Source organism: Pyxicephalus adspersus, chromosome 6 (genome assembly GCF_032062135.1).
Source record: "Pyxicephalus adspersus chromosome 6, UCB_Pads_2.0, whole genome shotgun sequence".
Classification (NCBI taxonomy): Eukaryota; Metazoa; Chordata; class Amphibia; order Anura; family Pyxicephalidae; genus Pyxicephalus; species Pyxicephalus adspersus.
Genome location: NC_092863.1, coordinates 25,663,759 through 25,680,000, shown reverse-complemented (window position 1 = coordinate 25,680,000; position 16,242 = coordinate 25,663,759). Strand labels below are relative to the sequence as shown.

Here is a 16,242-nt window from a genome sequence, read left to right as displayed (position 1 = left end):
TCCGCCTGATGCTGCTGCTGCCGCCAGCTCCACAATATGTCATTGTGCCACTCTGTGGCCTCCTCCCGATGCTGCTGCTGCCGCCATCTCCAGACTCTCTCATTGTGCCACTCTGTGGCCTCCTGATGCTGCTGCCACCTCCACACTGTCATTGTGCCATTCTGTGGCCTCCTGATGCTGCCGCCACCTCCAGACTCTGTCGTTGTGCCACTCTGTGGCCTACTCATTCTGCTGCCACCTCCACACTCTGTCATTGTGCCACTCTGTGGCTTCCTGATTCTGCTGCCACCTCCACACTCTGTCATTGTGCCACTCTGTAGCCTCCTGATGCTGTTGCCAACTCCACAATCTGTCACTGTGCCACTCTGTGGCTTCCTCATGCTGCTGCCACCTCCACACTCAGTCATTGTGCCACTCTGTGGCCTCCTGATTCTGCTGCCACCTCCACACTCTGTCATTGTGCCACTCTGTGGCCTCCTCATGCTGCTTCCACCTCACCACTTTGTCATTGTGCCACTCTGTGGACTTCTCAAGGTGTTCTCCCACCCTCCCCATTCCATGACTAGGCCACTATTTTGCCTTTTTGGCCTGTATGACATCACTGTTTATTTGACCCTTCTTCTGATCTGTCAGAAGGAAGGAAAAAAGAGACGCACAACGGATCCTGTCTGTGTAGCAGCTGTAAGGCCTGTATGGTCCCATCAGAATTGGCTTATGATTTAGTAGCCAAAAGCAGGAGTGGGTACAAAACACAGATGACATGCAAATATTCTATTCACGTGTCATCTCTGTTTTGGATCCACTCCTGTTTTTTTGGCATTAGCAATACTGATGGATTATTGAGCAAATGCTGACCGAGTGAAGGCATATGCTCCACAGACAGGATCCGTTTTTTGTGGGTTATTGTTCTGATGGATCAGAGGAAGGCCAAAAAATTCAGTGATGTCAACACAAACTTAGTGCTGACACCCTCTCCACTCTGTCGGGGGGGCTCTACTTGTATAAGCAGTTATAAGAACAAGTTCTGTAGACATCTTTGTGGAATCAGCTGACAAGGGTGTAAAAGGAGTGCGCTACTTCTTGACGCTAACATGGATCTGTAGGGCTGAGTTCATACTTGAGTTATTTGGTCAGTTTTGGTCCCATGACTGCCCAAATAAATGAAGTGTCCAGTGATTCTAATAGCGACTCCTGTCATCTGCATGTAGTACTGACTCACAGTATTATTTCACTACCACAGCAGACTCCCTATGCGTGTTACTGCAAGGCACAGTGTTCTACACCACTATCAGGCCGGAAATAGACGTTTTTTAAAAAAAATTCGGCGACCCCGCCGTATCGAACTTTTGAGAAATTCGCTCATCTCTAATCACAGTGATACATAAATCTTTCAATTCATTCAAGGGACCATCAACCTCAGGGATGTGCAAACACACACACATGAAGCGGCTCCGTTGTTCTCTTCTTCCAATATCTAATAGTATACTCTAAGTATGGCTCCTTACATATTGCTATACGTATAGCCTCTCATGCATTATAAATGTCCCCAAAATCATTACACATATCAATATTTGACTATTAGACTTCTTCATATTTTACATGTGTCCAAATTCTTACTAACAATAAGCTATAACGCCTCATATATTACAAGCGTTTTCCAAGTAAATAATAATACATATACCATTACTCAATCACTGAGCCTTTCCATCCTATGTAAATAGCAGGTGCAATTATCTGATCTTTCAACCTGATGTAATAGGCTGAAAGGGAGACATAAGGACACCTTTTTGGTATCATAATTCTCCCGCAAGTCCTTGCCAGAAGTGTATCTATTTAAAAAGCATCACATGCTATTTTCCTATAATTTCTATCTATAGATCGTTGTAATACAAAATCCCATGAGCCATGAAATAGGAAGAGATACATTTACATTTACCACATAGACACACCATTGAACAAAGAACACAATATAAAATATAGGACATAGAAAGTGAAAACTATAAGAAGTATGCCACAATCAAGCAAAGACAGAGAGGGGGATGAACATATTGAGGTGGAAAATATTAACATTATCCTTTCCCTAATTTATCCTCTGTTGTTTATAAAAAGGGCTTACAACTTAAAAGACATCATTTAGTACAGGAAAGTAATTGGCTTTTAATTGATAAATCCATTTAGTTTTGGCTTGTAGCCGCCATTTGTCCAAGTCGTCTCCTCTAGTATCTAGTCATATATCCTCCAAAGCTAAAAACCTAAGGGAGTTTATATCATAATTATGTTGTAGTGCTATATGAGGACTGAGGGGCGTGGTAATTTTCCCATTAGTAATTAAATAAATATGCTTGTATATCCTTTTCCTGAGACGCCGTTTAGTTTTACCTACATAGTATCTACAGAAGTGCATAAGGCCAAGTAGTTTACTCCAACTGTACCACAATTGACTAACTTTTTTAATCTATGTCCAAGTATGAGGGGTAGTTTCCCTTGAAAAGATCTATCCTCAAGTTCATAAATCCATCTACATTGGCTACATGAATTTCATTTTACCATACCTTTTCCTACATCCATCGGTATATTGATTTCTTGAAAATGACTTCTTACAAGTTTAGTTCTTAGGGAAGGTGCTCATCGGTAAACAAATTGCGGTTTATCGGAAACATGTTTCTTAATCTTCGGTTCATTTATCAGGAGCAGCCAATATTTTGTTATAATGTGTCTTATCTTTTGATGATCAGTGGAATATGTAGTTGTCAATCTCACAGTTTCCTCCTTTTGTGTGGATTTCGTAGGGTAGAGTAGATTGAGGGGATTAGATTTTTTCACTTTTTGGTACGCTTTCTTTATTAATTTCTTACTATAGCCTCTATTCCTTAAACAATCTTGTAGTTCTTTGGCTTGTTTCTCAAATTTCTCAGACCAGTTTCTCCTGACCCGCAAATACTGCGAATAGGGCATGCTACTAGGGATGAGTGGGGTAGGATGAGCGCTAGTGGCGAACAAATTAGTGTTCCCAGCTGTGGTCTTTCCATATAAGACAGGTGTACAAATCTAAAGGATCGTATCAATAAATAGTTATGGAATGTCCAACTGCAAAAAAACAACCAAACATCCAATTTTGACATACTGTGCAAATGCCAATTGCAGGTGAATTTGTATCAGCTGTGCGCTGAACTTGGAGCATATATAAGGGTGTTGTTTAACTTGCTTTTTTCCTTTGTCTTGTACTTTTTGTTTTTTGGAGGGGGCTGTTGTTTTGTGTGTTATCCTATTTATTCTATGTTGCTGCATTTGATACTTTGCTTACCAATTAGCACAATAGCTGCTTTTGTTTTTTATACTTTGAATGTTTCAATCTCCAATTTGCAATTTTGAAGTCAATGTTAATGCTATGTTATTGTGCTTGTGGCCATATTGTTTGATTGCAATATTCTGCCCTTATATTTCTTTCTATATTTGAAATTAAATTTGAAGTATGGAAAAAAATATACAAAGTTACCGTAATCACCTTTCTACCAATATACATTTATAATTATTGTAGTATATAATTATATATGTATCTAAATATACATACATATATATTTATATGAAGGTGGACATCATCAATCTATTGATTCCAAGGTGCATGCACCAAGCTCCAGGTTCAAAAATACTTTGGCAATTGCATGAAATTTTTGCTATATATATATATATATATATATACACACATATAGAAAATACTTTTAACATAAAATCCTCCCCAACTTTATTTTATTTTTTAATTAATCGAATATCTGTTTATTGGTGTACAAATCTAAAGGATCATATCAATCAATGATTATGAAATGTCCAATTGCAAAAAAAAAAAACAAACAGCCAATTTTGACAGACTTGCTAACTGCAAGTGAATTTCTATCCCCTGTGCGCTTAAATTTGAGCATATAAAAGGGTGTTGTTTAACTTGCTTTTTCTTTTGTCTTTTTTTTTTCTTTCTTGGAGGGGCTGTTGTTTGGTGTGTTATCCTAATTTATCTATGGTAATTTGATATCTATGCTTTTCTATCTATGCTGAATTTGATACTTTGCTTACCCTTTAGCACAATAGCTTCTTTTTTTTTACTTTAAATTCTGTAGTTTGAATGTTTTAATGTCCATTTTGCAAATTTGAAGTCAATGTTAAAGCTATGGTATTATGTTTGTGGCCATATAGTTTGATTGCAAAATTCTGCCTTTATTACCACTTTTAAATGTTTGTTCTGCATAAATATTTTCTAATCCAGTTTTCCACCTCTGATAGGTCAAAATTGCATATTGCTTAGGTAAGTATATTTTGAATGCAATATTTTTTGGGCCATTTTTGAACTATTTTGGCTTTATATAGAAGTGTGGGTTTTACATGTGTTTTTTTTAAACATTTTCTTTAATTTAAATGTGACCTTTTATCAAATGTTTATTTTGAATAAAGTTGTTTCTAAAACGTTGTTGTTGTTTGTTTTTGGGGGGTTTGTTGTTATGTGATCTCCCAGGACATACAGTTTAAAAAGTCAATTGTGATTGTTTTTAAGCTGTTCCTTTCTCTGAATTGTTTGAAAGGCCAAAACCAGCTTAATTGTCTTGTTAAAACTCAGTTGTTTAATGTGCAAAGTTGTGCACCAAACTTCAGGAGTATGATGCGCATAGTTGTGCGCCAAGGCAGACCCGCTATATGCGCGTGAACTGTGTTCTATTGGTTGAAAATTGTGCCGCACTTTTGCAGAGAAGGATCATCATTCAGGTAAGTTTTTCTTTTTATGTGTATATTGTTGGTTTTGCTTCATGTGCACTCATGCATGTATGTACAGACATGAGTGCACATGAAGCAAAACATGTATGTCTGAATTTATATGTGTAAGTATACATAGAAAACAGAAATGATAGAAATAGGCAAAGAGGGCCTTTTTGGCCATAATGCCAAACATGCTTCAAATTGAAAAGATTGCTTATTTCTTCCCAATATTTCTGATGTCATGGGCTTGGCACCAAACATCATTCATGGATGATACTGCTTCTGGTTAAAAGAGGAATCCATCTTTATGTGCTTCTACTACCAAGCTGAGGTGGGTAACTCAATATATAGTGGGCCAAGGTCAAAATGCCATTCAAACTGCATAAAGACCCTGAAGAAATGAAAAAGCAAGAAAATGTTTGGCACTAGTACTATTTGTTTTGTGTAAACACATAACAAATGCATACAATCCAGTATATAATGAGCAAAATTAAGTAGAGCAAAAACACAACATCTAGTAATTTCCAAAAGTGCCTGACCCTGCTTGTGAGCTTGGCAATAAATGTGGTTTGATGTTGTGCTTGGCAACCTGGACCTCCTTCCATCACCATCAAGTGTGTTAGAATGAGTATGCAACTAAGCTGGACAATTAATTGACACACCTGTTTGGACAGCAAGTGAGTTTGAGGGACAAAATGTGTTTGTATAGAATAGGGGAGCACAGCATAATGAGAACAAACCCATACCACTACTACAAATGAACAGAGGAGTTGTGTAGCAGCAAATCAACATGAGTGCAAATGTCAGACTATTTGAAACCCCCCCCCACACACACACACACACAAACCAGTCCAGTTAAAATAGTACTAATGAAAATGCATATGTATTTATATATATTTAAATGTATTTTGACATACACACACACACAAGTGAAATCACTAAATGTTCCTTAATCACTTCCTGAATGTATCATTTCATCACTTTGTCTTTGACCCGTATTGTTCCTGACTATTTGCTGGAGATTGCATGGCATCCAAACGGCATCTCGCTGGCACAAGCGCTGTTTTGGAGTCCCTTGTGGAATCGAGCTATAGTGGTTCACCCGATTTTTTTTGCGTAGAAATTTTAGTTTATATTGTGGGCTTGTAATTCTTAGGATTAACTCCCGGGTACAATAATTATATTTATTTATTATATTATAATCATAAATTATAATATAATACATAATTATAATACATAAATATAAAAAATAATGAAATAATAGACCACAACAGTGTAATTTATCAAAAAAAAATTTTATCAAAAAATTCTAACTGAAATTTTCCAAACAAAGGTGCAATATTATTGATAAATAAGAAGATAAATTAAATGCACATTTTAGAAAAAAAATATTTACATTTTTAGTAGACATCCTGGGTGTGGTAGATTTTAAAGCAGGGTGCTGCACAAAGTCCAACATCACAGTCAGGTCAGTAGAACCTGGTTTCTTTGCGTTTCTTCCTTCCTCTGTCATCGGTCTTTGAGCAGCAAACCACGCACATCCTTGTAGGTGCCGCCTTTTTCTAGGTTGGTGGGATGTATTCAACGAAGTGACGACCGGTCAGGCGTTCTGGGTTGACAATGGTGGAAGCACGACGTCCAGGTCTATAGCCACTGATGGTGTTTGGTGGTTCTTGACTATGGATTCGGAAAACTGACAAAATGAAGTCTGAATGATTCACAGGCCTCTGATGTTTTTTTTTTGTATAGAACGTAGGCATTCCATAGGCACTGCTCAACTAGATGCCTGAAAATCTTCTTGTAATACTTCCTTTGCTGTTTCCTCATCGCTGGGTAGAATGTCATGGCTTGGTGAGCTCTGTCCACACCTCCCATGGTGTTGTTGTAGTCAATCACCACCTGTGGCTTCATCACTTCTTTCCCACGTTTTGTGTGTACCAGAACCATCAAGGTCAATAGGACACCATGTGCGCACAGGTTCAGAATCGTCGCTCAGTTCACTTTGCTGTTCGATGACAAACTTCCTGGTGAATCACTATCACTCGATTCCACAAGGGACTCCAAATTGCTATCGCTGCGTTCAAATTCCTCCAAAACAGCCGCGAGATGCCGTTTGGATGCCATGCGGTCCCCAGCAAACAGTCAGGAACAATCAAGGTCAAAGACAAAGTGATGAAATGATACATTCAGGAAGTGATTTATAAGTCATCAAAAGGTCAGATCAAGGTCAGGGCTAATAGTGGGCAAAATGTAAATCAGGGCACTGGGCAATGATGATTGGTGCATGGTGTTTTTTTACTTTTATTGTGTGTACTTTACTGTAAAAAAAATTTAAAAGCAGATTACATGTCACACATCTTGCCGGGTGATGCGGTGGGGATGTCCCCGCCCTGCTCACTCCCCTGCTCGCATCACCCAGAGGTTGATCTCCGGGTGATGCGAGCAGCTGCAGTAGATTCCAGGGGTGATGCACTTATAATTTGCACTTAAGATTTGGGCACGTGACCAGGGTCCCAATGTGACCTTATCTGTTGTTTAAATGCTAGGTTGATCACTTCTGGGCATGTAGCAACACCTTGAAAGTGGTAAGTGAAATGTATTCACTATCCCTGGGATGTGGATTTTTGGATTTGCAGTTCCACAGAAAACAAATAAAACGTTTCTTTTCTCCTCTTCAAAGAGGGTTTGCACAGATCCTCTATATTCATTCAGCATTCACACTTGTAGCGGGATAAACTTTTTTTTAATTGGTATGTACTATTTAAAAGGTAATCATGATATCTTTGATACTTATTGTCACGCACGGAAAGCCAGGACCATTAGGGGGCGCTACGGCTTGCACGGAGGTGGTGTGAGCCCTGAGAAGTGCCAAGGAGCAGAGTCTAAGCAGTAACCAGGTCTTCTCCAGGAGCCTCTGATTGTGAGGATGGTGTGCCACTGGTTACTGCCAGGTTGCGGTCCTTGGGCACACCAAGGTGGGCAAATAATGGTACCAAATCACAAAGCAGAAGGATAGTTGAGGAAGGCCGGGGGCCAGGCAGGCAGCTAAAGGACCAGGAGGCACAGGTGATGCAGGGATATCCACAGACAGAGAGAAACACTGGAACAGTACAGGGAAGTAGGCTGGGAACCAACAAACTGGACAATGAGGGGTTAACACAGGAGCTGGACAAAGGAAATGCTGGATTAAGCCACAGGTGAACAGGAACTAGCTCAACAGAACCAGTGGCTCAGCACAATGGAGACACGTTGCACGAACACTGAGTGCAGTGTGTGAGCTAGATAAATAGGCAAGGATGGTTAAGAGGCTTTTTTCTAAATGGCCAGTGGATTGGAAGAAATTCATAAAGCTTGGAAACAAAGGCACGCCCAGAGTTAGAACTGCCTGCATGCGCAGGAGAGAGGCGTCTGGGCTTTAGTGAGGAAGAGCTAAGTATGACCCTTATGCCTTTACACTATGTCTTAAGCCAATTAATTTTATATTCATCTGATTTAATACCAAATCATCTCACTGTTCACTCATCCTTTCAGTTAACTTATATCACATCACTGAATCAATATTGGATTTTAAGAAAAAAGTCCATATTATATAAAAACCTTCTTTTTTCCCCTTGAAATCACTTTTCTAAAAAAAAACAAAAAATTATTTATTAAAACATTTAGTAAGAAATATTTTTTATTTATTAGCGTATGAATCAATTAAACATGATTTTTTTCTTTTTTTTAAGTCGTTTTTAAATAAATTATAACTATTCATCAGGTGCTCCCTAAGTCCTTGTTGCTGCTCAGTATGTGTCCTGTTTTCCATACTATGAGAGAGGGACCTCTTACACCTAACATAGAAATGTAAGTTGAATACAATTTGACATAAATTATGTATTATGAAATACCTAATTTGTTTGAAGGTTATTGGTGTACCATTTCCCAAGTAAACTATTGTTGTGATTGTAGATCTCCTCCTCCTGAGGAAAAGGATTGGAGTTCTGTAAAAGGCATAGAGTAATTAGGAGCATCCCTAGATGGTAGTTCCTTAGGAGATCTGAATTGGTGATATTTTATGCTACTATTTGTTTTACCTTTATTTATTTTTTTTAAATCTGGCTTAGAGGATATTTGAATAGGTCTTAAAAGTCCCTTCACATGGTTATCCACCAAACAAAATATGAAAGTCTGTTATTGGGATGTGGCCCTGTAATTGGATTTCAGGTCGGGTCAAAACATTCCTTGAAATTCAGTATAAAGAACCCCAATATGCCATTTTTTCTTATTAGGTTAGAATTAGGTCAGTGCAATCATAGGCAAATATATTTCTACCTGTCTTCCTCACAGAGCATCATCCAAGTCCATGGTCAACTAAACCTTAAAAATACCTAGCCCAGCTAATAGATATTCCCAATTCAAGAACTGATGAGCTCACAGTAAAGAGTTATAGTAATATATATTAAATGGGAACATTAAGCCCTAAAAAACGATCACAGATCAGCTCTTTTAAAATAAATATTGATATATGTAGTGTATCTGGCATCTATGACTATAAATCTGCTATACAGTAACTGTGCTCCAATAACATGGGTAAAAAACTAATAAATGTGAAAAAGTAAAGAGACCAACTAGTGTCTAGCAATAAAAAATCATTTGCAAGTCAAAAAACAGAAATGTCTGTAGAATACAGAACAACCCAGCAGGAAGAAAACATAAAAAGAAACTACAGAATTTTTAAAGAGTTTTCAATACCTAAACACAAGAAACTGCATTCAAATTGTGGCTGCTAGACTGCAAATCACAAGTAAATGATCAAAAACCTAACTGGATGTCTACTGTTAAGATTTCAGTGACATTTTTAGAATTAAACAATCAAAATTCAAGACATGACATGAAGTTAATAAACAACACTCCTGTCATTTTCAAGTTGACATGTCTGATTGCAAGCATATGGGAATGTTGTTATATAGCAAACAGCTAGAATTAAGTGTAACTTGATCCTATAGAGTTAGAGAAAGATTGATAGTGTTCTTTTTGGGGTGCAGAAGGGTTCACAAGCTTAACCTTAACCTTGCAAGTGAAGGGACACTTCACTTGCAAAACTCAATTACAGATGGGCAAGATAAACATGTGCAGATACAATTATTGCTCTAAATCTGCATAATGGCAGTAGTTAGAGCTAGAACACATGGCATTCTGAATTACCCACATGCCTAAACCACCAAACTACACATTCTGCTAAATAAACCCTTCTATGTCCTTTCATCTCTGCAACAACCAGATGAAATTGGACAATCTAATTTTTATGTCTGCAAAAAAGTACAATTCATGGAGTTCACAATTCAGGGATTAATACGAATCTGAAAACTTTGTGATACAAACCAATTTATTGGATATTTTCCCTTTTTCATTTTCAAAAAAGCAAAGCTAGTTAAAAAGTAAGATGTAAACCTTAACTGAATGACATTTCATTACTATTTTTCATCATAGCAGCCTCCTGCAGTCACTTTATGTCTGCATGCAAGCAGTTCAGCCATGGCAGCAAGGAACATTACCTGAAAATTACAGTGGAGTATGCTTGTTCAGTGTGCAACAGCACAAATATTTGAAGGCTACAACAGGCAAGAAGGTGACAACACTAAACAATTAGGTGACAGGAAAGTAAGTTGTCACCCTATAACATGTGAACAAGGATATGGCAGGAATATTAGATATTATTTTAATGAAAGGAATTGATTTACAAATTGTGAGAATGATATTTGAAATTACATTAACCTGTTAAAGCTTACATCAGATTTTATTAACTGAATTCATATAATTAAGTGTAAAATTACATGAATCGATCCCTCCATCACTTTTCCCCAGTGGTCAAATATTTTACATATTTGTTTGACCTTATGGTAACTGTTTCCATCTATCTAAACATCTATCTAAACATTTGTCCAATGTATATTAAATTGAAGAATTGTAATATACAAAGGTACAATAAAGAAAAAAAGTACAAAGCCAAGGAAACATAAGATATACATCCCTTTCAGGATATGGAAACATATAACAGGACTGGAAATAACAAAATCAATGTTTTTGAACAAAGAAGTGTCACTAAGTATACTGCTTTTGTCTTTGCTTCTACATGGCATTAATCTTTAACTGATGAAATTCTTACAAATTAGTGGAGCCATAATACTCCTTTGATATAAAGCATATTGGTCCTCATATTCAGACAAATACAATTTTATTGGAATAAATAGGCTTACCTTGCCATTCCTAAACTGGAGAAATTAGGTGGCACTATGAGAACATCAAGCCTTGAGAATGGATGAACGCCCAGCACAGAATAGGCAGCTTCAAGGCAATGAGGTAGCAAGGGAAGAAGCCACTCTATACACCTGCCTGAAAGGACATCTGGAGCAAAAACCCGGTAGGGTATACACATCTGAGCCTGAGCCTCAGGACAACTATAACGACATGGGTATTCCATATGTTTGCACTCTTGTCTCAATGATCTGCTAAAAAAATGGAAAAAATAAACTAGAAGTATAAAAAAAGGTATAACCCGGAAATCATAAATAGATTTTAGATACATTTTTTACTTTTGTTTTACCTATTTGCTTAAAAATGAAAATATATTTCTAATTACCTTAGATATACACATGAAACATTTTAAAGTTAATATTTGGGGCAACATTTTAAAGATGTTGTAAATGTTAGGTGTTTTGGTCCATGATTGCTAGGTATTGTGAAAGTTTAGTACCCAGAAGTATGTATTAACTTGAAAAGAGAACACATTACTAATATTAATATTATTATTATTATTACACAGTATTTATATAGCGCCATTATATTACGCAGTGCTGTACAAAGCCTATAGTCATGTCACTAGCTGTCCCTCCAAGGAGCTCACAATCTAATGTCCCCACTATAGGCATGTGTCATTAACACAGGCTAAGGACAAAAATTTTGGGGGGAAGCCAAAAAACTTAGCTGCATGCTTTTGGAATGTGGGAGGAAACCGGAGTACCCGGAGGAAACCCACGCAAACACGGGGAGAACCTGCAAACTTCCTGCAGATAGTGACCTGGCCAAGATTCGAACCTGGTACCCAGCACTACAAAGGCCAGAGCCTCCGTGCTGCCTAAATCACTAATACTGACAATCCCTTAATCTGCTATCTCCATTATTGTTCAAGCATCATCCGGATGAATTACCTTTTTTTAGACTATGATACTTACTCAGAAATTAGGTTGTCATCCTGGTGCCCATTCAATAATCGTAATTTCTTGATTGTAAATTTACAAGATATTTCACTGCTTAGTTGGTTGCTGCCACCTCTCACTTGCAATGTATAGTCTAGGTAGTAATCAGTGTGGCATTGTAGGTCATTTCATTGACTCTAAAGGGCTACTTTTGATAGTAAAAGGTACATTTTAACCTATACAGTTGCTTTGATATGACACTTTTTTTTAAGTTAGGAATTTAGAGGCAGCCATATTTGTTAAGTATATACACACTCTGATTCATGCTTAATACTGATGCACAGTGATAATGTCTTCCTTCTACATCACTGCAAATAATGATAATGATCCTTCTACATCACTGCAAATTTAGATCTCTCTGATTAAAACAAATAGACTCTTAACAATGTTCAGTGACATGAAACACTCTTGTTTGAGAATACTGGGAACATGTGATCTAACCTACCATAGTTTCAGATGATTGAGTTAAGTAAAGGCCTTAGCATTTATTTGTATTTAATTTGAGATGCAAGAGCTGCTTTATTACATAGAAACATGATTTGGTAGAATTGAGATGTGCCACGTTGATTTATGTTACACATGGATTTTAATGAAAAATCCACTTTATTCTTTTAACGATTGTTTTAACTGACTCAGACAGTTTTTGATCTTTTACACTTTTCGGAACAGAAGTCAGAGCTGTTCAGAGCTGTTTAGAAACTGCAGCTGTAAATCTGCACACACATAATGAGGAAAATTCCTATATTTAGCATATACAGCACTATGTATAGTATACAATGGACGACAGACCAAAGCCAATGTTCTTACATCAGAGAGTTTCTATTAACCTTTGTACAAATCTAATGAAAAGACAATTTCTTCCTGATATGTCATGTCTTACTGAGCATGCAGCCACTTTTAATAAAGGTATGGGAGGCTTTGAAAATGCACCCGTGATTTGTCCCCCTACGTGGACTTTATGGTAGAGTTATGTTAACTATTCTTGCGCATTAACTATTTTAATATATTAACCCAAAAAAAAGTGTGAACGCTTTTCAAGATATTTAAAAAAAGACCTAAATATAGACAAGAATACATTGCAAACATGTGGTTATCATGATTTGTTTTTTTTTAAAGCTGGGAAATCAAAACAAAGTGATAGACAAATGAGATGCATTTATGGAAGTAGTTATAGGTGCCTGATTCTCTCTGTTAAAGTTAAGTAATGTACAAGTTTTGGTTCCCTCACAGACTATGATTGGATAGTGAAACAGCAAGCATCTTTCAACATGTTCTATGTAAGCGCTGCAGAACAGCTGACTAGCTCTTTGTGTTGCTTTTTCATCTCCCATTGTGGTTGATGCTGTACAGTAAACTGCAAGATGCTAATACACTGTCAAAGTTTTACTTACACTGATAGTATTCAAAATGCAAAAAAATAAATTATGTACTAATTTATGTATTTCAAATCTGCCTAGGATTCAGTTTAAAATTTATCAAAATGCCTTCAACTATCTATAAGGAACAACTGCATGCTTGTTAACTACAATATATTTGATGGAATATCACCAAATTATAACAATGCACAGTAACAGGCACTTAAAGTTTTTATTTTTTAAAGCTGAGGCCTTTTAAAATTCCTCAGTTTGAGAACTGACACTTTACAGGTTATGTATTGTCTACACATACATTTTGCTGTGGGCTAATATTTTAGATATCCTGTTTTATCTCATGGAATGTGTGCATTGGCTTATTGTTTTATTCACATATTTGATATGTGAATTTCATCTGACAAGTAAAAAAGTGTAAAATTATTCATGCGATTACCTTACGTATGCTGTTCACTAGATAATTTTTAGAAATAAACTTCAGTCTGTTATAAACCTTTACTGTGAAATTGGAAATTACATATAAGGTTGCTGCTTCTTTATTTCCCCAAATAATTAAAAATGTTCAAGGTGGTTTCAGGAGGTACTTAGAAAAATCACATGTGGGTTTACAGTGCGCCGATAGATAAAGGTATAAAGAGACAACAAATAGAATGCCACAGCATATCATATCTACACAATGTCATAGTTTGCTGGACGGTCTCCTGACTCAGAACAAGTATGTACAAGCACGGTTTTATTTGTTTCAGGATGGAGATTAATAAAGCACCTATGCTTTTTTCATGACAGCTTTCCAATAATAACAGTAAATCTTCAACAGTAAAATTGGATGTCTGCCTTCATAGTAGCTTTCCTTTTCCAATCTGTTATGGACTGTGGAAATATTGATTTATTATTCTTGAAAACTTGAGTAATTTTATTGCCTGCCTACTCATTTGAGTCGAGATCGAGGCTGTACATACAAAAACAATTTTTATTATGCGCAAAACGAAAAGAAATGTAAAAATTAAATGTACTTTTTTTTTTAGATCTAAATGTTTAATTTGTGCAAATTGTAACGGTAGATTCAAACAGCAGCCTAATGCTCAGGACAGTAAAATCCAGGAATTAACTAAGCAGGTTTTTCCTGCCCTTTTATTCAGTAAGGTGGCAAACACAGATCAATGCAGAAGGGCTTTGTACAGCAAGTCCATCGCATAAAACAAAAAACACCTGATAGTCTGACCACTAACTAAACGTATGACAGCTTCTCACTAACAAGGTGCTCCTAATGGGTTCCCTACAACTAGGAAAATAATACTAAACAGGCAGACAGGCTTTTCCACCTGTATTGTGTTCCTTCAATATTCAGACTTTCCACTGAACAGCAGGATCTAAAAGCAGAAAAATTTTAAAGGAGAGCCTTTCGCATAAGTCAACTAAGATATAGAAAGGTCTATGGGGCACTGACTAATCAGTGAAATCTGGCGAAAAAGTAAAATATGGAACTAAGGCTGGAGGCTTTATTTCACCAAATGGTTTTTAGGACCCAGTCAAGGCCAAAGATTCGAGAAAATAAAAAATTTTGTTTGTCCATAGAATGCACAAACACAACATTGACACAGCAGAAGAAGATCTAGGATCCATTACACATTCACCATGTGCTGTCTTTTAAAAAGTTTACCATGCTCAATAGCTAATGAATAAATGTTAAAACACAGTTGAATAAGACAAAGGAGAAACGTAGCCACCCATCTGACGCCTCGACAGGGCTGTACAGAGTTTCATTCAGAGAAGGACAGCCAGAATGAAAACAGCTTCTGTTAAGCATTTTTTTTTGAAAATCCATAATCCTCCATGATTCTGTGTCATGAGTGCACTCTGCATAAATATTTTCTTTGTAAAAAAATATATATGTTTATGTACATATATACATACATAGGAATTATATTCTCTCAAAAACTTGTCAGAAGTAAAAATGTATAGGCAGAAATGACAGTTCTGGTCCCTAAACCAGCCCTGATGCACCCAGCTGTGTAGCCCTTCAGAAGCTGATCTTTAAATATTTATGTAATCTGTGAAATAATATATGTTTATGTCCTTTTTTCTCACTCCCTTCAGTTTTTCCTGACAGATCTATTCTTCCACCTAAATTGTGAAATGTGCTCACTCCAGCTGTGTTCAAACACTGTTATTTAGCTTTAATATTATTATCAAAACAAAAACCTGTAGACCAAACCCACTTACCTGCCATTATTTTGTTTTGTTTTTTCAATTAGGGTGTAATGTATAGGGAAAATTGAGCTCTAATGTTTATATTACAGTGTAGCAAAAAAGAACTGCCTGCCCCTGTGCTATCCCAGTTATCTAGGAATTGGAATACATAAAGCCAATTGCAAACAAAAAAGGTCCGTCAGAATATAAAATCCCTTAGGTGATCATAGATGTATTTTTGGTCAGATACAAAACTTTTAGATGTGAACATTTGGCATGCATCTGTATGGGAGGTAATAAAGCAAAAAGATTCCTGGAAGACTCAGACAGTTTCAAAGTTTCAAAGAGCCATCGTCTTTTTTTTTTGTCTGTAATTTATGCTGAAATCATGTAACAATCAGCATTAGTAATTACATGCATTGATATTTTTAAGAAAAATATGCAAGATATTTTTTTAACCCCTATTCATTTGGTTGTTTTTTGAATATTTAAGTCAAGGGTAATGTCATCCAAATTTAACAATATTTATTATCTAAAATGTTTATGTTGTCTAAATGATTGTTTTCCAAAGGTAAAAAAAATAAATCTTGGGGTTGATTATTCATAGATGTTTTAACTAGGGCATGTGGGAAGTGTGGTGCAACTGAGCATGTGCAATAAGGTTCATTTAGACATAGGTTTGTGACAGTGCCCCCCCCCCCCCC

The 16,242-nt window shown here is 36.6% G+C and overlaps 1 protein-coding gene across 15 annotated transcripts in view; it reads right to left on the bottom strand.

The window, feature by feature from the left end:
* The window catches only part of AOPEP (aminopeptidase O (putative)), a 404,684-nt gene that overhangs the window by 292,103 nt on the left and 96,339 nt on the right, over window positions 1-16,242 (bottom strand). For 13 of the 15 annotated variants that reach the window (XR_011921333.1, XR_011921334.1, XR_011921335.1 and 10 more), the window contains exon 5: window positions 10,980-11,231. The exons of 1 other annotated variant lie outside the window; for it this stretch is intronic. Coding sequence is in view for 9 of the 14 variants with exons in the window: in XM_072414973.1 (XP_072271074.1) it covers window positions 10,980-11,231 (252 nt within the window). In the remaining 5 variants the exon portion in view is untranslated. The remainder of the gene's footprint in view (window positions 1-10,979; window positions 11,232-16,242) is intronic. One more of the 15 variants, XM_072414965.1, reaches the window with a different exon arrangement.